Source organism: Sceloporus occidentalis, unplaced genomic scaffold (genome assembly GCF_023333645.1).
Source record: "Sceloporus occidentalis isolate IW3139 unplaced genomic scaffold, rSceOcc1.0.p SCAF_183, whole genome shotgun sequence".
NCBI classification, from domain to species: domain Eukaryota; kingdom Metazoa; phylum Chordata; class Lepidosauria; order Squamata; family Phrynosomatidae; genus Sceloporus; species Sceloporus occidentalis.
The window spans coordinates 622,864-645,486 of NW_028317163.1; the positions used below are offsets into that span (position 1 = coordinate 622,864).

At 38.1% G+C, this 22,623-nt stretch overlaps 1 protein-coding gene across 1 annotated transcript; it reads left to right on the plus strand.

The window, feature by feature from the left end:
• The first annotated feature begins 3,522 nt into the window (after positions 1-3,522).
• Positions 3,523-21,029, plus strand: LOC149278696 (synaptoporin-like). The gene is made up of 5 exons (XM_089501839.1): positions 3,523-3,546; positions 9,828-9,952; positions 15,252-15,450; positions 18,391-18,582; positions 20,724-21,029. Exons 1-5 carry the CDS (start codon positions 3,523-3,525, stop codon positions 21,027-21,029), a joined length of 846 nt encoding a protein of 281 aa, XP_089357965.1.
• The last annotated feature ends 1,594 nt before the right edge of the window (positions 21,030-22,623 follow it).

Here is a 22,623-nt window from a genome sequence, read left to right on the forward strand (position 1 = left end):
TATCATAATGAAAAATATGGATCGACTTAGCTTTAGTGTTAGTATCAAAGGATTCAAACGATTATATCTGGGAGTCTAATGTTTTTGGCCAAAGATGTTTCCATATTTCTCCTCCCTCCGACAGATACAGCATATTCTAAGATTTATTATAGAAAATTGAGAATCTAAGCAGGAGTGGCCCAGCTCTGGAGCACAGGAACAATATCTACAATGGCTTTTCTGATTTGAAAAAGCTACCAATTCTTTCAATTGTCTTTGCTTTGGAGAAGGCCACCAGAAATCGAAAAACTGGGTTTATCCTATTACAAAGTAATAAATGGCACACTTTTGGTGCCGTATATGACATTGGCCATTTTTAGGAGCCAGGCATCTGCAGGAGCCAGCACGATTTGATAGGAACCAAGAAAGATGTTAAGTTTAGAGGTATGTCTATAGAATTCCACAATTCAAAAAATTCATGGCAACAACGCAAACAAAACCCAAAGCAAACTACTTACAATTAGGAACTCTAAGGATACTTTGTAAGAAATCTACTATATTTCAAAATGTATCAATTCCCCTAAACAAACTTGGTCCCTGACTTGGCATCAGAAATGGGAATCAGTCAAAGGGAATACGTCTTCTGCTGATGGTGATGAGGCCTTTGTGTAAAGGCTTCTTTAAGGAATGTTCACATGAAATATCTATATAGTTAACCTTTAGCATGCCAGAGAGTTAAAAAACACAACTAGCCTTCACGGAACTCAAAAAAGGTCAAATGTAACGGCAATCGGTAAATTTATTGGGAACACAACAGGTACAATGCTTAAAGAATGGAGACATTTTCAGATCTTCCGAAGAACCCAAATGTAATTTTTTGTGCCTTTCAGTCGAGGCATGTAAATGACAATCGTCCTGCTTGTTTTTGATCATAATCATGTCAGACGTGCATTATTTAAAGGCCCAGGGTTATAAGGAATGAAACCTTGTCTTCTCACAAGCCAGTTTGTTCTTCATTGAAATAGATTGTTCTTGACCATTTTTTGTAGACTAGTCACTGCCATAGTTCATTAAATATAATGAAAAGCCTTCAAGGATTTGTTTTATGGGATTTGACTTTTACGAGTAAGTCATATAGTCCAGTGATAGGAGTAGATCTCTCCATCTTAAACCACCCTGGGTCAGCTCTGTCCCCCGAAATGCCACATAAAAGTGTCAAGGCCACGTTTTATGATTGTATCACTGATTAATAAATACATTAAAGTGGAGAATACTTTTCTTCCAATTGGCCAGTTTACTCAGACTGATGGAAGAACATTGGGGTCTTTTGTCCAAGTTTATACCTTTTATCGAGCCAACACAGAAAAACGCTTTCGAGATTTTGAAGATCTCTATTTCAGATGGAAACTAAGACCTCTGAGGTCCCAAAAGCTTATATAACTTTACTATTTTATAATGTTGGCCCAATGACAGGATGAATGACTCAATTTTCACTTGGGCTTTATCCATTTTTCTTGAGTAAGAAGTCAACAAATTACTGGAGACTCTTGGTTTGTGGCATGAAGAGTCAGATGTGAAGAACTTGAAATAGACCCACCTGTCCTGGTTGATCCTACTTCAAGCTTGGACTTCATAGGCATCCTGATCATTTTTAATTAGACTTTTTTGTTACTCACTATAGTTTTAACTTTTTATTTCATTTTTTTAGTTAATTTGTTGTAAGGCTTTACTGATTTAAAGTATTCTTTAAATAGGCTGCTTCCCTTATCTACCACCTTCTCAGTAAAGTTAGATTTCTAAGATTCCTCTAGAAGGCACTGTATATCCTCCACCACATGATAGGATGAGCCGAATGCATTCATATTACAAAATGAGGCATAAATACACATCCTTCCATCAGGTGTGCATACCGCGAAGTAACGGAGGGGACTTGATTGACGTGCTTTGTTTCGCAGCCAATAAAATGTAAGAAAAATAATGATTTTCATGTGGGAGGCAAAGCGAGGAACGAAATTACATCATTGTGCCATAACAGCTTTGCCACGGACCCGTTACATGCGGAAAAGTAAAGTGCAGTTGACAGTAATTAGACTTTGTGCAAGTTTGACGGTTTCAATGGAGATGCATCTAATTAACTGCACTGTCAATATAGTCAGGTGGAGCAGGCAGCCTCTGGGGCCCCGGACTATGAATCTGACTGGGAGAGCATAGTAAGAATTATAGTCGTTGAAGGTTGTAAGTGTTCCTATTGATACATCACTAGGCTGAATCTAAGACGAGACCAACAACTGGTTATGGTTTGAGTTTGATCTGCCGGCAGGTTCTAGGTTCCTGGAAGGTCATCCATATGTTGATCCAAAGGGCCCCTCTGGTTACATGTAAGAGTTAAAAGGAATTGGGTCACATCAAGGGGGAATGACTAGCTGAATATTGGACTGGGGTGGTTGGGGTGGCTAGAGCCCCAGAACATTACCCCAAAACTACCAATAAGAGCAGTCCTGGAACTTGGCAATCATTGGTGTTACCTAGAACCTCCGAGTCAAGTCCAGGGAATTCCTTGGTATAGCTTTAAGTTGGGACTACAGTCACATTTTGTTCAGGAATCCCCCAATATCGCTCTTCTTCACATAGAAAATGCCCTGTAAATGTGCATGAATGTTCTACAAGTCGCTGTCCCCGATCCTGGTTACACACATGTGAATGTTTGATGATACTTTGTAACAGTTGTATCACAGGCACCTCTCTATAGTCTTCTTGAGTATAGAGAAAGCTGAAAGCAGGTGGGACCTCTTGTTTTGAAATCCCCCTACTCTATTATACTCCACCACTTCTGCTTGGAGGCTGTACCACTTATCTACCACCCTCTCAGTAAAGTAAAAAAACCTTACATTATACCTAACCATCTGACCCTCTACTTTTAGACTTCTTGTTCTCATATTTCCCCCATCTGTACTTTGCAAAAAAAAGTACACCATGAAATTAAAATGTGAATTTGAGGATTGGTAAGCCGGATATCTAGTTCATTTCCAAGGAGAAAAAGAAACCGACACATAAGTTATATCTAGCCAACGTATCAAAGCCTGGAATAATTATACGCTGCCCAATTTCTGGATTTAATGTTATAATATCTTCCCTCCTCTGAACACATTGGATGAAGCGTGCAGAGGGAATGCACTGCAGTCTTAATATTACTTGTGAGCGAACAGCAGAGCTCAGCACAGCCTCATCTCCTCTGTGGCAAGACGGTATCGGGAAGACCCCCCCGTTTTACATCTGGATTTGCATTCTAATCTTTCATTTTCTGATACATTGTTGCCAGCCCTCTTAAAGCCGTCTCACTCTCTGCTCTCTGGTTGGCGCACAGAGCTCGCACTTTCTGCCTTCATTCATCAGCAGCAGCTCCAAATTTAGTCCATCAAAAGAACAAGAATGTGGTGGTCCCTCCAGAGAAGCTGCTATAATTTTTCCAATCTTCGTCTTTAGCATGCACAAACCTTTGCTTTATTTCTCCATTGCAGATTTGGATTATAAATTCCTTTGTAAATGTGTATGGTGATATTTGCTCCGGTGAGTTACAAAATAATTTGATTTTAGAGATTTTTTTTCCCTCTTTAACATTGCATTGCTTTTCCTTCTCTAATATTTCAGATTTACAACTGTTGGTTTACTTTTACATTAAATATAAATAATAAAAATGAATATAATTTACGTAATACATTATATATATAGATATTATTTATAAAATATTAAATTAATATTTAAATTATATAAATAATATATATGATTAAATTCATATAATTACAATTATATATTATATAATATAAACAATATATATATACATATATATATATTTAATATAAAATTATTATAATTGAAATTATATTACATATACATATATATATTTATAATACAGTTTCGTATATAATTCCTTTTAAAATTATGTATAATATATTTTTACAGCTAATTTCTGAATGTTTCTGGATTGTTGGCTGTGTATATTTTATTATTTTTTTTCATTTTTAGGTTGATTTTATGGGTGAGACATATTATAAAGTTTTCTTGTTTATTTAGTATAAATGGTAAATACATTGAAGCCAATGTTATGGGAAAAGTGGGAGATTGACCATAAATGTAAATGAATTATCATGTATACATATATATATATATATATGATATATGTATGTATACTGCAGACTATATATTATATGAATAGGTGGATCGATAGATGTATAGGTAATAGATTGATTATTATATGTCGTAAAGGGCATTGAATTTTATTACGAAGGGAAATGTAAACTGCAACCTGTTATCTTTAGTTGGTTTCTTTCATTTATGCCAAATGTCGCATTACATTGTAAGTTAGTTCTCTTTATCCGCAGAGCCGGAGGGGATTGAAAAGTTTTCTGTCTTATTCCATAACAAGGAAAAAAAAAAATATTCTGTAATATTTGATTTTTTTTTTTAAATTCCTCTCGAAATATCTCAGTCCGACGACAGCCTTCATTTATCTCAACTCAATCAATGTGGATATTTATGTAATTCGACTGACAAGATAAAAATAGTTTCTGGCTCAGTGACCGTCTCATTGTTTAAAGGGCACGTCGTAAGGAACATTATTTTGCCTTGGTGAACATTAGCTTCCATGAGATGAGCAGCTTCCCCAACATCTCTCGTTACTTGGGCTCGCTTAGGAGATATCTGGACGGTAGGACTTATCCTAGCGATAAATCTAAATACCTACAATAAAACCAACCATTTTTTCCTAATTTTAAGTTACTTTTTGTCGTGATATTTATGGGTTTCCTTGCACAGCTCGGAAAAGTTGCTACAGACGTATAATGTACACAAAAAACGTATCTCTAATTAAATTTGAAATTAAATGTATTTAAATTAAAAAAAAAAGGGATTTAACAAAGCGCAGGAGGGACGTTTATCTCATAGGAAGAAAAATGTTAGAACATGAGGTCATCATCTAACACTAGGGTCAGAGGCTTAGATGGAATATAAGGAAGTTTTGCTTTACTGAGAGGGTGGTAGATAAGTGGAGCAGCCTCCCAGCAGAAGTGCGATATTTACAACAAGAAAAACAAGCAGAATAGATGCCTTCAAACTTTTTGTTTCTATGTACCAGTTGAGTGAGGTTTGAGCATCTTAATGAGTTTTTAACAACATTTTAATAATTTGTAAGAAGGAAGCTGTGTTCCAAGGATTGGGAAGAGCTTGGTCAATGTCATTAAAGGCTTAGGGGGGCCAGAGGACCCCAAAGAGTACGGTATCGCTGGCTTTGTATGGTGGGATCAAGATTTGAGATACACTTCTTGTAAGAAAGAAAGCCCAGTAGTGGTGGGATTGTCATGGCGGCGCTGTTGGGAGAATAATAACAGAAGTTAGTAACATGTTAGTAACGATGAGCGGCCCTCGTGTTTATACTAATGTGACTTCATGTGACCTCATGTAGATGAGAGTCTCATACGACCCTCGTCGTGCGATTGAGGTGGCCAATGAGCTGGAAGAAAGTGATCGCTCAACTTCGTCATTGGAGGGACAGTGAGTGTTCACATGCAGTTTGTTACATTGTTTCAACACAAACTCTTTGTTTTACGGATTTAGAATTACGCGAAAACCTGCAATTCCATTTGAAAAGTTTATAAAATATGACAAACTTGGGTAAATACTGTAAGAACCTACAGCTTTGAGCAAAGACCACTCGCTCTTCTCGTCTCATCAGACCATCAGAAGAAAAGGTTGGTTACTTTTGTAACAAAAGCTACACAACAGGCTCCTACCTTCTAAACACAAGTAACACTGAGCAAGAAAGTTTCCTCTCTTGGATTTCCCCCCTTCCGATGGACAATTTTACCGGGGGACACGTTTGGCACTTTGAAAGCCATATCACATTTTTTAACCTACTTTTTAAGAAGGTTTCAACATATTCCGCGATTAGATTAAAAAAAAAATATAAATAAATAAATAAATAAATAATAATATTAATAATCATAATTGCTGGTTCAGTGACTGAATCCTACCCTTGGGGATTTACATAGTGTGGGTTACATAGTATTTGCTGCAATTATATAGTCAATCTACACCTTTAATATATAAAATGTGTACATTGAATATATAATTGAGCTAAACACTATGTAATATCTGCGAGACAATAAACCCTACAGTGCAGGAAGAGGCCACTGAACCAGCAATTATTATTTATTTATTTATTTTATTATTATTATTTTTACAATCTAATTTATCAAGCGTCTGTGGTTACCGAATACATCGATAGTCCATTAACGTGATGCATTTGCCGTCGGTTTCTGGATTGAAGCGCGTAGCTTAAATGCAGGCTTCAAGTCTTTCATACACATTTAATGAGTTGCAAAATCCAAAACACTTTCAATCCTTGTATCCCGACGAGAGCGACAGACATCCGGTAATGGCCGTTAAACAATTAATGGGAAGGTATAGGTAGAGGATCTTACTGGTCTAGATAACACTAGCCGATTTATTCACTGTTTTATATGAGCCCGTAAAAAGAATATTATGAACAAAAAATAGAAGTAATTCATAACTGATCCTGTCTTTTATGGTGAAAATAATCAAGATTCAATAGGATTGATTCAATTGCGGGAGATAAATTTATCTCAAGTAACTGAATAACGATCTTCACATAGATTGTATTTGGAAAATGAGATAAAAAGATATATTTTGGCTCTGATTCAAAGAATGAGATTGATTGCATCACTGTTTTTATCTCATTTTGTTCCCATTACAGTCTACATAAGAACGTAATTACTTGCCATTCAATTACAAGCAAAAGCCACCTTGGGTCGCCGGCCAAAGGCGCGCCGCCAACCCAACCGATCCGCAGCTCCACCGGCAGATCAGGGGCTGTAGTGTGCGGCCATCGGCTGCTTATGCCTGAATACATGCTACATGAGCATAAAAATGCAGTGTACGTCACCAGCCCACCGCTGGCCTTAAAGTGCCAGCGCCTCCTCGCCATCCCCAATCCGGTCCTGATTCCTTGGATTCAATTTATCTCCGGCGTAGACCCCTGTCGTTATAGAAACCAACAGTTAAGCTACAATTCTGTGTGAATTTGCATGTATATTGCTCTAAAACCTAGTCTTCGGGGTTAATATATATATTTTTATATTAATTTTTCATAATTATTAAAAAATGAGTGCAATAAAATAATAGTGCCATGACAGTTTCTCCTCATTATTGTTATCTATGGATTAAGACAAAGCTTTGAGCTTGTAGATGGAAATAAAAATAAGTAAGGTAAAATTAATTTTTTTTTAACATTTTACATCAATCAACTCACTTTTAACCTTAAAGAGGTTTGCTTAACTTGCATCAAATTTGTTTGACTTGGTGGGAGTCTCAGAGGAGACATTTTTACGGCGAATCTCCGTCTTTTGTGACAATTAATTTTTTTAACTCAACTCCTTGGCACCTAACGCGGACGTCTCCGACAATCAGAATTAGATTTTGTCACTTTGTATTTTATATTTATTAAATGGTATTCTGCTGTGGTGTCCTTAATCCGTGTAGGGACATTACATTTGATAGGAATTTGATAGCAGCAATAAAAAAAAAAAATACCTGTAGAATTAAAATATGGAAATATCTAGACAATTCTTCTCCAGCAATCTCGAAATCCTAAATATTTTAACAGCTTTGGAGAAATTCCCATGGCGCCGATTGTTTCTGTAAATGGAGTCTGCAAATTGCATGAAACCTGTGACGGTGAAAGAGATTACAAACTAATATTTATTGTATAATTGGTTTGACTGCAAGCATTAAGTTTAATGCGGTTTGCTGCGTTTTCGGATATTATAATGACAGGAGGAATGCGCCGTTTATCTGCGCGTTATAATTGTATTTCTGTATGCTTTAATGGGGCATTAAATGCATAGGGATCTAACAATTTAGACCTTTTATGTGTTTAGTGTACGTAGACTATTTGAGCCTTGGACCCTTTAGACGATCCAACCCAAGGGCAGGGAAGAAAATGAGCCCTGGCACTTTAAGGCCAGCATCCGCTGACGTACACACAAGTGACCGCACTCTACACTATTACACAACGTGGGGTCACGTGTATCCAGCCTATGGAAGCACATTAAGTGCTGTAAGAGTGCCAACAAACCCCCATTCGCCCGGTTTGCAAGCTGGCGATTAAAGGCCCGATCCAGTCCAAAGGCCACCACCTTCTTGCTTTAATTTCCCAGAGGGCCTTTGACCAGCCTTTCTGGGAAGGACTTAACTAGGACCCTCATAAGCTCTGCCGTAAAGCAGTCACCACAATGAAGTTCATGAAAAATTGGTTGGAACGAAATATCACATGACTGTAGTAGCCTCTACTCCCGGGCTAGGCCCCCCTGCAAGAATACACAAACCTTTCCCCCAATAAAGACACGACAACCATAGATTTTTGGGTGTAAAAGGCCACAGCCGAAATTTATTTAAATGCAAGCCATTGCCACGCAGACCTAAAACCAAAATAGGTGCGTTAACAGGACAATGACCAACACACAGAACATACCGAGATGCCCAAACCCAAACCTAAGGTTCCCAGTTCCACCTACCAGGAAACCTCCCAAAACCAATGCTCTCCCATCAGCTTTAACCCCCTAGATACCTGGTAAGCTTACGCACGACCGTGACAAACACACACCAGAAGAACACAACACACAAAAGGAACAGGGAGGGAGGGTGGGACAAACAGTGAGTGGTAGGTGAGAGAAAATGGAGACTGCTCCACTGGCGCCAAACCCCTAAATAGCCCACCATTAACCCCTCCCCCCACATTCAAAAAATGCCGTCAGGACCTATCCCTGCTCGGCACACAGTCAACGGCCCCCTAAGGCCCATTCTGAGCACTGTGGGCTTCATGACTTCCATGTTTGCAGAAACAAGATGTTAAATGCAACCTTCTACGATCGAAGCTATTTTTTCCTTGTTCCTTCGTTGTTGTTTTTTTTTTAGCTCATTTAAGCTCTGGATGATTTATTGCCCATTTGTATGCCATAATCTGTAAATAAAATCTCATTAGATACAATTTATTTATCTCGGTTTCCACTATTGCAGATTTGAAAGGGCTCGTTAATTGGGTTACATCTAGAATTTCTGATAGTGCCGGAGCGTGACTGATTAATTAAAAATGCTCATATTTAGACAATATTGTCAGTTTGGAAGATGGAGGAAGGATTAGTGGTTTAGTTAAGTCCTTCACTTGCTTTATGTTATGATATTTTGATCAGAATGAGATGGTTATTCCCGCTGTGTTCTTCTTTACTCTCTTTTTTGTGTCTTGTTTGCCAAAGAATTAATGCACCAAAAGCCCCCAAAAAGACAGATCATGAGTAGAGATGGAAGGAAGGAATATAAAATGCTCTTTAAATGTATTTGAGGGTTGGGGGCTGTGATAACTAGAAGAGGTGCTGAAATAGACCAACGGGAAAGTGGGTTGATATGGATTGGGGTGGACTAAGATGCATTTGTAGAAGCTGTGAGGAACCCACAAGCAGAAGATTGCTCGCGGTTCCATTTACAACAAAGGTAGTCTTAACTAAAACCTCAAAGGTAACCAGGGCTGTTCTCTAAAGAGTGAGTTCTAGTCGAGTTGAACGATTTGTCTTGGGAAAGTCCAAGACTGCTGAACGTCTCACAAAAAGAAAGCAAGATTCATAATGGACCTTTCCATCCAACCCACCAAGAGCTCTCAGTGAACAAACGCTCAACTTGGATGAGTAAGAGCTCTAGTCATCCCTTGTATTGTATCCCTCGATGTATTACTGGATTTAGCTTATTTATGATAAAAAATATTCTATCTTCTGTTCCTACAGCTTTTTGCAATCTTTGCGTTTGCAACATGCGGTGGCTACTCTGGAGAACTGAGAGTTAGTGTGGACTGCGCCAACAAGACGCAAAGTGACCTTAGCATTGATATCGCCATTGCTTACCCGTTCAGGTGAGATATCCTTTCTGTTTTCTTCTTGGTGCCTCTAATGTTTGTCTTACAGAATGGTGCAGCTTTAGAAGAAATGATTTAGTAGAAGAATTTAAGCAATAAATGTAACGGATCGCCGATCTTTATCAGTTACTGTCTTTATGTTAACTCAAAGTCCGCATTCTCCTCTTTTCTCCTTCATAATTTGTATTTGGATTCTCTTCTTCCCTCATGTCATGCTTTCTGTCCGCATTGTAATCTGTGAATCTTTGTAAAATGGTCCGTGACGTAATTCGGACAAAGAAAGAAGAAGTAGAGTTGGTGGAGAATGGTAGAGAGACACTGAGAGGGAGTGTGAGTAAGAGAGTATGATAGAGGGAGTGAGAGAGAGCGTAAGTAATAGTGAGTGAGAATAAAAAAAATGAAATAATGAAATGCAGACCAAACTTCCGAGCTCTTTGCTTTGCGTTTCTTTTTTTCTTTGGGGATTCCTCCTCCTTTTGGGGCATTCATCCGTTTTGACAAAATTGGTAAATTTTGCAAAAATGAAATTTGTAGGAATTCGAGTGTCTAATACACGGTACAGGTAACCAGAAGAAGGCTTCCTATTGTCCGTGTCACATGGGCCTTTTGTCCTGGTAGGAAGAAAATTCCTTGAATGTTTTCTTTTTTAGTTCTGAATGGAATCTAGACCTAAATGTGAGGGAGAGGAGAATCCAACCGGAGTATTTTATGTGTCAAAAAAAGGAACAGTAATCATAGTTCCTCAGCTTGAAACGTCCCCCACCACGCGCAGGGGAAGGGCCATTCATTAATATGGAACGCATTCCGCAGCGGTGGCCGGGGGTCTTATCAGAGTTACGGAGTGTGATGTATGGAAGCCTCATCAGGGGTCCGTAACCTCTGCTAAACACAACTGCCCGGCTTGAGACCCGCTTTCAGTGTCCTGTCCATGATAAATGACTTGCATTAGTGTCACTGCGATGATGAAGTCTGCTTTTAATTAATGTCTCAAAGAACTCTCTTGCAAGCAATTAAGCAGCCCTGATTAAATTTACCTTTTTATCAGCCCAAGTCTGCGGTTGATGATAGAGGGAATCATTTCTGCACACTGGGGACTGTTAGAGTTTGGCCCCCGAGTCTCAGGGTTTTTTTACCCCCATTTCAGGGTCTGAGGATAAATGGACAGATTCCTTTATACCCTCCTGATAATGGTATCTGAGCATCCCGATTGGTGCTTTTCTCACTGCTTTATCACAGCTGGAATCCCTGCTTGTAATACAGGTGACTTAACAAGTCATGGTTTCCAGGACTGTTATTAGAACCATCTGATGGCACCATTAGTGAGTCGCTGCAACAGGATCTGTATGATGGGCTATAATGGGTTAATAGGGTTTAAAGAGTCAAAAAATGCATGTTCTCAGATTAAAACGTTCTTTTTTTTCCTTAAAACTTTCTTCTATAATTGCATGTTCACTTAACAAACAAAATATATAAAACATATTAAAAGTAACTTCCTTGAAGCGCAGGATATATTACTCATTGTCATTGACCGAGTTCTGGATTTATGGAGATGAGGTTCTATATTACCGGCATTTTAATTCAAATCGGAAAGTTAAGGGAGGCAATACATCTTAAACGCTGATTTAAAAAAAACAAACCAATATTTCAACAAAAACAGCAAAACCTCAAATCAAAAGAAACCTGGAATGAAAATGTAGTTTAAATAGAATGTTACGTTTTCTTTGTTTCTCCTTAAATGAGTTCACCTAACATGTTCCGGCTCATAACGTGGAGCTTATTTATCAAAATCACACGGCTGTAAAAACATTTACCAATGAACGTTAATTTCAAAATTTCAATTTCGACGAGATTTTTTTTTAAACTATTTATTTAAAATATATAAAACCCTTTTTTATTTAAAGACATTTAATATTCTGATTTTCCTTTAAGGTTCTTTTGTCCTTACTCTTTATTGTATTTTTTTTTCTTTTGAAAACTAAGTAATAACTTAACAATAAACACTTTTTCTCTGGAGAGAATAACTTGTGCTGTTATTATGAAATATGTCGGTTTCAGAACTAGCAGATATAAACAATTTCATCTAAATAAAGAAAAAACAAAAAAACAATAAGATGAAAAATAAATGGCAGTTTTAGTAAAGAGAATATCAAAAACAGGAGAATGTTGGTAGACCATTTCTTTTTTTTTTGTGATCCCAAGTGTGAAAGATTAATACAAAGTTCTCAGAATTTATCTAATTAATCTAAAGCGTTTTGCCTACAAAAGATTTCGAGGGATATGTATGGTGATTTTTGGGTAGCCAAGGCACCATGCCTCGTTGCTTGCCTTATTTTGCCCCATGAACATGGTCCTGAGAAGAACTTGATGGCCAATACCTACATACAGGTAGAGGATGGTGGAGAAGGACAGGGTCAAGACTTGGAGGAACTGGAATGGATAGGTGGGAATGAGAACACAGTTAGTAGTGGGGAAAAGCGAAAGAATGAGGAAGAATGGACAGAAGTTGAAAGAGGCATATGAATGGAGGAATGGAGAGGACAGAGGGCAATTTATTGGTGTAGGGAGAACTTCATCATCATCATTAGTGTCTAGTATAACTTCTGAAACACTCAGCCTTACAAAAGGATAAATGTTTTGTTGGCATCTTAGATAAGAATAAATATCTTCATGAAATTGACTTCACCTGGTCTTCCCATATAATGACTATCAATCTTCGGGAAGTGATGCATTATAGATAAAAAGCATGGAGAAAAATAATTTATGAAAACACAGATGGTCCAGCAGGGGAGAGGAAGCTAATATGATGATTACTTTGGGTTTCTGCTCTGTATTTGGCAGCTCTGCGGGTAATAGAACTAATAAATTTCCTGGTGGCGGACGGGGACATTAATATTCGATATTGATATTAAAGATTTCATACTTGAGAAAAAAAGGAGAATTCCCAAAATGATATATAATTTATAACTATTGCATGAAAGGAAGAGAAGGACTTTAATATAATTTACATAGAATGTTTTGTGAATTCGGAGGGACAGTATGGTAAGATTTGTGAAATGAGTAGCAAGGACAGTATGGAATGTTTAATGGAATGATGGATATAGTGTGGAATGTGTAAGGGGATGATAAATACAGTATGGAATGTTTAAGGAGATGGTAGATACAGTATGGAATGTTTAAGGGGATGATGGATACAGTATGGAATGTTTAAGGGAATGACAGGGACAATATGGAATGTTTAAGGGGATGATGGATACAGTATGGAATGTTTAAGGGGATGATAGGGACAATATGGAATGTTTAATGGGATGATAGATACAGTATGGAATGTTTAAGGGGATGATGGATACAGTATGGAATGTTTAATGGGAAGATAGAGCCAGTATGAAGTGTTTCATGGAATGATAGATGATAAGCACAGTATGTTTCATGGAATAGAAGGGATGGTGGGCAACATTTCATGGAATGAGCCGGACAGTATGGAGTGTTTCATGTAGTGATAGGGATGGTATGGGATGTACTCTGCGGAGTGCACTCCACATTGCAAAATCAAGGATAATAATGGAGACTCATATAGGTTGACTGTTATGTTTTTAAGACCAGATTATAAAAAAATGGGGCTGAATATCTGAAACGTCATGTATAAATTAGGCAGCAGAATGGAGTGATTGTTGTCTTAAGCTTCCCGTAGATGCGCGTCTTATCTCCAGTGCCCCTTTATAGTTTCCATTAAGAATTAGTCTGATCCCCATATTCAAGAACCAGGTCCAATAATTACTTAATCAGTTGGGCCCTACTGGGTTTGTAAAGGAAAACAAATCAAATCGTATGAATATAAATGTATTTAATGCTCTTCTGCCCATTTTTATTTAACGGAACGTAAAGCCATGCGCTAACTCGTAATGAACGTTAGTCCGCCTGCATTATTTAATTAGAAATAATGTGCCACAACAGCTAAGTGTTCTGGTTTAGCGAGCAGATGTGCTAGGAGTGGATGAATTTAAACCTCGCTAAATAATGTACATCCCCATTAGCATTTCCACGCTGTATTAATTTTGACTATTTTTAGTTAATCTGTAAAAAAAAATTTAATTTTAATTTTATGGCTTTTTACTCATGAATTGAAAAGCTATTTATTATATAAACTGGTATAAAATCCAAGGGTATTATATATTGCAATGTTTTTACCAGTTTACCTTTTTTTAACTTCTAAAGTAAAAAAAATAGGAGTTTTAGGGAAAAGTCCTAAAAGTAGATGAAACAGCAAGAATATTACGCTGGTTTCTATGGTGATTTAACTATGCATTATACAGGGCCAGCTCGGAAAATACTCTTCGTATCTGTAATCCCCTACATTAGCGAATACGTAATATATTATATACAATATTCTATATGCAACCGAGCAGGATATACCGTTATCTCTTCCATTGAAAGTTACTTTGTAAAGAAAATAAGTTGCCGGGACAATTCTTCTGAAAATATACTGAAAACCCCGTGATTCGCCCAGTTTGCCGTGGCCAAATTCAAGATTCTCAAGTTTAAACTCTAGGTGCTTCCTATATTGTCAGCCATATTTGCATTACTATCAATCATTTGCTAATGGTTAATAGTTAATTCTGGGTGAACATATGTCTGATATACTTAGAAAATGAATTAGCATGAAAGGGACGGACTGTTAGTGAAGTAGCGTCTCCGGCACTTTAAGGCCAGTGGCTGACGGCTGGATATGCCCCCATAGGCATTTGCCCGTTGTACCAGATGCCCAGTCCAGGTCTTGGATGAAATATCCATTGCGCCTCCTTAGTCTTCTATAAGCTGCGTCTATTTGCAAGTTCGAAGCCCTTAATATATACATCGCTTCCTTTAGATGTCTTAGAACGCCATGATTTCCGTCTGTATCCACCATAAGACACACGAACATCTCCAGCTCTTCAATAAGCATTCACATATGATAGATACCAATATAGATCTTAACCGTGGCGCTGACATATTTCAATAAATAAATCAATACATTTTAATTAACATTTTCTCTGCCATTGATTAGAACATTTTTCAGCAAATACCAAAATCAAAAAAAAATAAAAAAAAATGGTATATATATCCAGTAGGGTTTTGATGCATATATATATTGCTTATTTTAATCAATAAACCTCATTACATCGGTATATTTATTGAATAGATCTGTAAAAAATGACAGGTCCTCTTTAATGGATATCAGGGTCTCCTGTAATGACTTCTCCGGCTTAATCGTTATAAGGTCGGATCTCGTAAAGTCATTCATTCTGTGCTTTTATTTCAGGCTACATCAGGTGAATTTCGAGGCTCCCACATGTGACGGCAAACGGCCTGAATCCATATCGCTGAGCGGGGACTTTTCATCTCCAGCTGAGTTCTTTGTCACAATTGCCGTCTTCGCTTTCCTCTACTCTTTGGCCGCAACGGTTGTCTACATTTTCTTCCAGAACAAGTATCGGGAAAATAACCGCGGCCCTCTAATCGTGAGTTATACTGTTACCAGGGGCGTAACTAGAAGCCTCTGGGCCTTGGTGCGAGAATCTGTTAAGGGCCCCCCACCCCCAACCCAATCTACCCCTTTCTCACACTATCTACCCCCCTCTCACACCATCCACCCCCCTCTCCCCCTTCTCAGGCTATCTACCCTCTCCCTACCCCCCCATTCTCATTATCTACCCTCTCCCTACCCCCCTGCAAATGACTTTTTGGCACCCCTTGGGCCCCCCTGGCTGGCCGAACTCCAGGGCCCGGTCGCAGTCGCGACCCCTGCGACCCCAGCAGTTCCACCACTGACATTACCCTCTTAGATACTGTATATGGGAGGTTAATATATATATATATATATGTATATGACGTATATATATACGTCATCCTGGCACTCATACTGTTAAATATTGCGTTTAAATGTGGGGGGTGAAAATGGACATTCTATCCCATCTTCACCAATTTCTGGAACACAGTAAAGTGGAGGTGCCTTTCATAGAAATAGCTGCCATGTAAGATTTTGGAAGAAATCCCCACAAAGTGAACGTACAATCCTGCAACATTCTATCGCACGCAGTGTTTTTAACGATAGCAACGCTATACTGTAATTATTCCCCTCTATTATCTTAAACTGCGCAAGGCAAATGTCCTTGTTTAAAATAAACATTATGCTCGAGAGATATTTAATGTTCTAAAGGAAGATTTATTCCAGCGCAACAGCTAATTACCCAAGAGAAACCCAATAGATAATAATCCACTGAATGTTCACCCGGGAGACGCTTTGTGTCTTTTCTTTGCTGGAATAACTAAAATCTAAGTCTTGCCTGTTAAATTGAACCAGTTTGGAACATGGGGGGGGGCAGGGACATAACGGTTCACCAACGAGGCCAAAATTCAAGACATAAAAAGTTATCAAAGTTCCAAAAAGCCAATAAATGCCATGATGCGTCCTTAATTTCATTAAATATCATGTTTCCGAGAAGGCGATACGTTTAGAACCTCGTAGACTCAAGAGTCGCGTGAAACATTCGATGAGCGGATCAAGTTGAGTGTTGCCAAGCTAAGTCTACGCTCTCCTCGACACCCAAGCATTTGTCGCGAATGGACTCCTTTGGCGTTCAAAGTCTAGGTTGCCTGTAATTTAATTAAGAGTTTGATGTCAGCAGCGGATACAAAAGCCGTGTAGCACAAATAGGTTAATCTGCTTAATCAGGTAACGAGAACGAGTTCCACCGGCAGCCAGCTGGAGGCCATAAATACTTAATTAACCCCCGTTATTTAAAAGAGGTGTTACTTTAACCAGTCAATTAGACCTCGAATTAACTCTCAGAAGGATGACCAAAGTCAACTTTGTAGCCGTAGGGTTTATGAAATGGGAAAGGATCAATGGACTCTCTCTATAATTCGGGCCGGAGCTTCTGAAATTAACTAATTCATTCTGGTTCATCGATTCTTCTAAGATGTTGACCCTCTGCTCGCAACGTCAGAAGCAGGAGAAGATTTCTTTTCCTGCTTGAATAAATGAGGTTGCAGACATTTTGAATACAAGGTTTAGGAAGCTCACCATGTAATACTTAGCAATATTGTGTAGAAACATCGAACTGCCGGCCCCATTCTGCCCCCGTCTAGTCACCCGTTTCTCCTGCTGCAAAGACTCAAACCTTAATCAGTCGTTGGTCTCATCTTAGATTCAGGAGCCGTATGTCTATCTCATGCATCTACGCTGTATAAGCCTCTTCCGCTTCTGCTGGGAGGCTGTTCCACTTATCTACCACTTCCTTCCATTACACATACAAAGTCCAGTCATCTTTTAGTTTATGGGCCGTATAATTCTGTAGATGTTAAAGGAGCCTGGGCGGATGGAATCAGCAGACCCCTAAGAAAATACAATAATATTTTCGCAGTATATAATACTTTTTTTCCCCAAAAAGTACATTTTACTTGAATTTCAAAGTATTTCTAGTGGTTGAGAAAGATACTGTTTGGCTTTTTTCACGAGTGACCCTTCGTGATTGAAGATGACGACGATGGACGTCCTAGAAGAAGGATGCGTTTTCTGGACAAAGACCGCAGATGAGCGCATTTAACGCTTGCGTCGGAATTTGTCTTTGTAATTATCGCCTTGCGTCTCCGTCACGCTCGGCCAAGCTTTGCTAAGAGTGTCAGCAGCTTCCCGAGCGTGGGAGGTATAAATATTTAAAGGGGTACTTTAGTCATTTCTTACAATAGGTGTTTTAATGTCTCTTCTTTTTGTGTTCCTCGCTATACTTCCAGCTGTGTCCTCATGGTGACGGAATGTCGAGTTTTAACAGATAATGATTTCAGCGGAATGACACGAGAGACCATTTATCATAAGAGCCTGAAATCATCCACAGGCAGCAGATAACATAATTACCCCGACTTAACTTTGTATCTGCTTACAATGCGTGTTAGCACACCATGGTGGGAAAAGGTTATCTCTGACGAGCTCCTGGAGCTTGCACGGGAGAAAATAAAAATAATTTATTATTATTATTACTATTATTTCTTATTCATTATTATTTCTTATTATTATTGTTATTATTATTATTATGATTATTTCTTCTTCTTCTTCCTATTGTTATTATTATTATTATTACTTTTATGATTTATTATTATTGTTATTATTATTACTTTTATGATTTATTATTATTATTATTATTATTTTATTATTTTTATTTATTTATTTTTATTATTATTATTTTTTTCCATAATGTCAGGTTATGGTTTTAGGGCAAAAAAAATGGGTTTTATAAAGCGTAACAAGAAAATCTTTAACCTCTAATGAATATGGATCCATGGATAGCAAAGCTCTTAGAAGAATAAGCGCTTTCATTATCATTTCATTTTATTTGTAACATTTTTGGATAATTTCCTATTGTCTATTAACTGATTTATTTTTGTTATTTTTAATTTTTCAGGATTTTATTGTGACCGTGGTTTTCTCCTTCATGTGGCTCGTGAGCTCCTCCGCGTGGGCCAAGGCATTATCGGACGTTAAGGTTGCCACAGACCCCGATGAAGTTCTTTTACTGATCTCCGCTTGTAAGCAGAGGGCTAATAAGTGCGTGTCCCTGCGCAGCCCTGTTATGTCGAGTCTAAACACTTCCGTGGTAAGTCGGTCTCGGATAACACGCCTTGGTGCGTGAGGCAGTCGTAAGGCGTGTAAGTGACACGTGTGCGATTAAAGCTGGTATAGAGTTTCAGAGACCCATTATATATTGATGGGTAACTTGCCTCGGGCTTCATTTATTGTATAACGTGCGTTATATTAGGTGCGATACAGAGATGTCAACCACTTAAAGGGACGGTGTATCTTTATAAACATACTTATGGTAAAACAGGGTGTTATAAAAGCGTATTTATCCATTGATTAAACTGAAAGGAGTGTTAGTCTTGGTGGTTGGACTCTAATACCGGGTACTACAGTATTTTACATGCCTCATTTCATCTGAATTTGGTATTCCAATCGTTTTTGTCATTTTTTTTTTTTTAATCAATCGTAATGACTTCCTGGGTCAAATAAAAGAGCAATGAGTTAAAAGTATAGATTCCTAGAAGTCGGTAACATAGTTACGACTTTATAAAACGCTATGAATAAAGCAACAATGCAGTCTAGCGACGCAGGAATTGAATGACCTTTACCGGGAACGGGGTTACGCATGAATAAGTCAAACTGCGTTATAATTATATTCCACTCGGAATACATACTGTTTTGGAATTTAATCAACAAAGCATTTACGATTACATTTTTTTCCTGTGACACTCGATAATGTGGGTAGAAATGCCAGGCATGTGACAGATGTACCAGCGAGATGAATAATAGATGAGGAAGTCATTCATGTCTTCATTCATCGCTAAATTCGATTTGAACTTGAAAGGTGACGCTCGCCACGGAGCTCGTTGGGAGGTCCTACAGAATCAGGAAATGTCTTTATTGTACGAGACCCCCATCTTATGAAGATGAAAGGACCCTTGGCTTTACCGGGCTGGTCCAGAGAATATCAGGGTTATAGGGGATCGCAGACTAGACAAAACAAAGCGGCCCTGAGAGCCCTCGGTTTTTATATTTTATAGAAAGAAAACGCCCAAAACAGTTTAATGAAATACCATGTTTTGCGGGGAAAATTCTGTTTTATTCTTATCTTTTATAACTTTCAACCTCATTCATCATTTTTAACAGGCACACTTAATTGTCATGTGATGCTGGAGATGATGTTATTGAGACCCTCATAGGCAAGAATAAAATAGCCGATCTGCTAAGATCTATTCCCTTAATATACTAGAGAGGGAAATAAATGTGTTGGCTAAATGGAACTGCACCTTTAAGGAATGTACAACAAATGGAATGTAAAAGAAAAACAATTATAGTGTATCGTTTCTAATAATTATGATAGATGAATATATTTTTTGAATTATTATGAGCTAAAAGTGTGCCTCTTACATCATAGTTTGTTAACATATAACATATAATATATATAATATAATATAACAGTTTGTTCCACATTAACATTACATTGTAACAATTAACAGCACACTTTGAAATCATTCAGTCGTATACCTACAGGGGAAATAATGTCCGCAGACCCTCGGACACGTAAAAGTTTTCAACGTGGCTATACATTGTTCTAACATATACGCCATGAGCCGTAGTGACTAAACATGGCAGATCTTTTTTTTTTAACCATGTAGAGTTCTCAGGAAGGAATATTTTCCCCCAAATCACTAACGTTACAACTGATAATCAGTTCCTCCTCAAAAGCCACGTTCCTCCCTGTCATATCCACTTAACCAATTTGATAGATGCAGCTACATTTCTCATCAGACCAAAGCGGACCAGGCAGAGCGGCACAAAAGCCCTCTTAAATGTCATATTATTAACCCAAGGGCCAAGCTAACTAAAATGAATTTATTCTGGGTCAATCATCTTGCTTTCTGTACTGAGCCTTCATGCTTTGTTAAAGGTGCTAATACCACTTCTTGGTTTATCGTTGATGCCACCACAGTAGAGACATTGAGAAGACAATAAGATTTTTTAGATGCGTTTACCAACACCTAAGCCATGGGACTTAAAGAGTATCTATCTGAATGTTCTAAATTAGAATAATGTCCAACCGGTAGGAGACGATGAGGTTCTATCGTTACAGCTGAAAAATGAAGCCATGTTAGTGACCTATAAGTTGGACCAAAATGCATAATTTTGTATTATTTCTTCATTCCTTTGGCTGACACCCATGTTTAATGTATCTCCTAGGTTTTTGGGTTTCTGAACTTTATCCTCTGGGCTGGAAATATATGGTTTGTTTTCAAGGAGACCGGTTGGCACGCGTCCGGCCAGAGATACCCAACAGAGACAATGGAAAAACAAGCCACCGGCTGTAACCAATCTTTAAATCAAGGTGCCTACAACCAAGAAAGCTATGCTCCCGGGTATAATCAGCCGCAGGGAGGATTTGTTCAACAACCCAACTTTGGCCAACCAGCCGGATTTGCCTCACAAAACTACAACCAGGCTCGATATAATCAAACTGGGCCAACGGCATTTTCCAATCAAATGTAACGTGAAAAGAAGAAGGAGGACGTCCGTTCCTTTGACAGCAAAGAGCCCAACAAGGTCTTCAATATTTGCAAGAGCATCGACACTACAGATAAAATGAAATGACTAGCAAGTGGTATTAACAGCCATCTGCTGCGACGTTGGTATGAAAACATCTCTGGTGGATTACGTTTTCTGTTAGGACAGATGACGGGAATAAGTAATGCGTTTAGTAATCGTTGTTTGTGTGTTGGAATAGTAACCATATTTCGTAATCCCGGAGATTTTCACCTCTGATAACCGCGGACCATTCACGTTCCTTACATTTTTGGTGTAAAAAGTGCTAGTCTTCTAAATTGATTGCATGTCGTGGCTGCTACTGTTGCGTGAGCGTGTTTAGTGCTAACCTTCCGTCGGTAACGCAGTTTCGAGCACGATGAAACCTCATTTAGAAAATGCGTTGGGCAGATTTAGATTAGAACATTTTCTTGTAATTTTCAACCAATTCAGAGCAGAATTAAAGCGTCATTCGTGGTCCTGGATGTTTTATTATTTCATAAAAATAAATATTATTTATGGGTTTTTCGAGACATTAAGCTAAAGATGCTTTGGATCCACAAAGCCTTTTTATAGAAAGCAATATAATGAAATATATGCATGGCTATTCGATTCATTTCAGCCGTGACTTTAACATCTATAGCATTTTACATCTTTTGGAAAAATTTGGGGGAGAAAACCATTTTATGCTCATTTTCTTTGGAGGCTATTAACTTGGGTGGGAATTACTCAGTAGCTCAGTATTCATCAGACAATATAAGTATTGGTTTGTGAATTGTCGTGCAAGTTGTGCAAGTGTGTACTGTCTTAAATGTTTATAATTAATATTTATTTACCGGGAAATATATATATATATATATTTATATATATATAAATGTATCAGTATCTAGAAAAAATATTATTTATATTTGTATGTTTAAATGTTGTTGCTTAATTTGTAATTAAAGAATGTAGTTGTGTTTGACAGTATATATATATACAATTTATTATATATTCTGGGGAGCCGTGAAGGAGGTTTTTGTGGACGTGATGCTCCAATGCCTTTTGATGAACAATCGTTTCTATCCGACAAGACTTGGAAACGGGCTTTTCCTGGCTAACGGCATCTTTACAAACATATCCCCGCTATATAGCTGGCATGGGGGATGGTTAAACGTAAAATGAATGAAAATAATTTCGAGTTTCGGAACTTTGGGATAATTCTAGGCACCTTGGAAAGTGATGTTGTGGAGGAGCCGCTTGGGTGTTGTATTCGTTTAGCTGTTTTACTGACAGCACAAAAGCACAATAAATGAGTGTACATGGTGTACTCTTGTATGGCCGATATTAAGTGGACTGATCTATATTGTATTTGCATTTTGACCAAAATAAAGTTATAACACATACATGAGCAGTGGTGTATTTACTTTTTGGGGCCACCCTGGGCCCCATCTAGGTCAATGTCCCTGGTCCCCTCCACACTTGGGGGTTGATCAACCAAGAGGGTGAGTTGCAGGGAAGAGAGGGCTTCTTGTAAGGTAAGAAGAAGGGAAGAGGTTCAGTATAGGTTCAGCTGCATTGA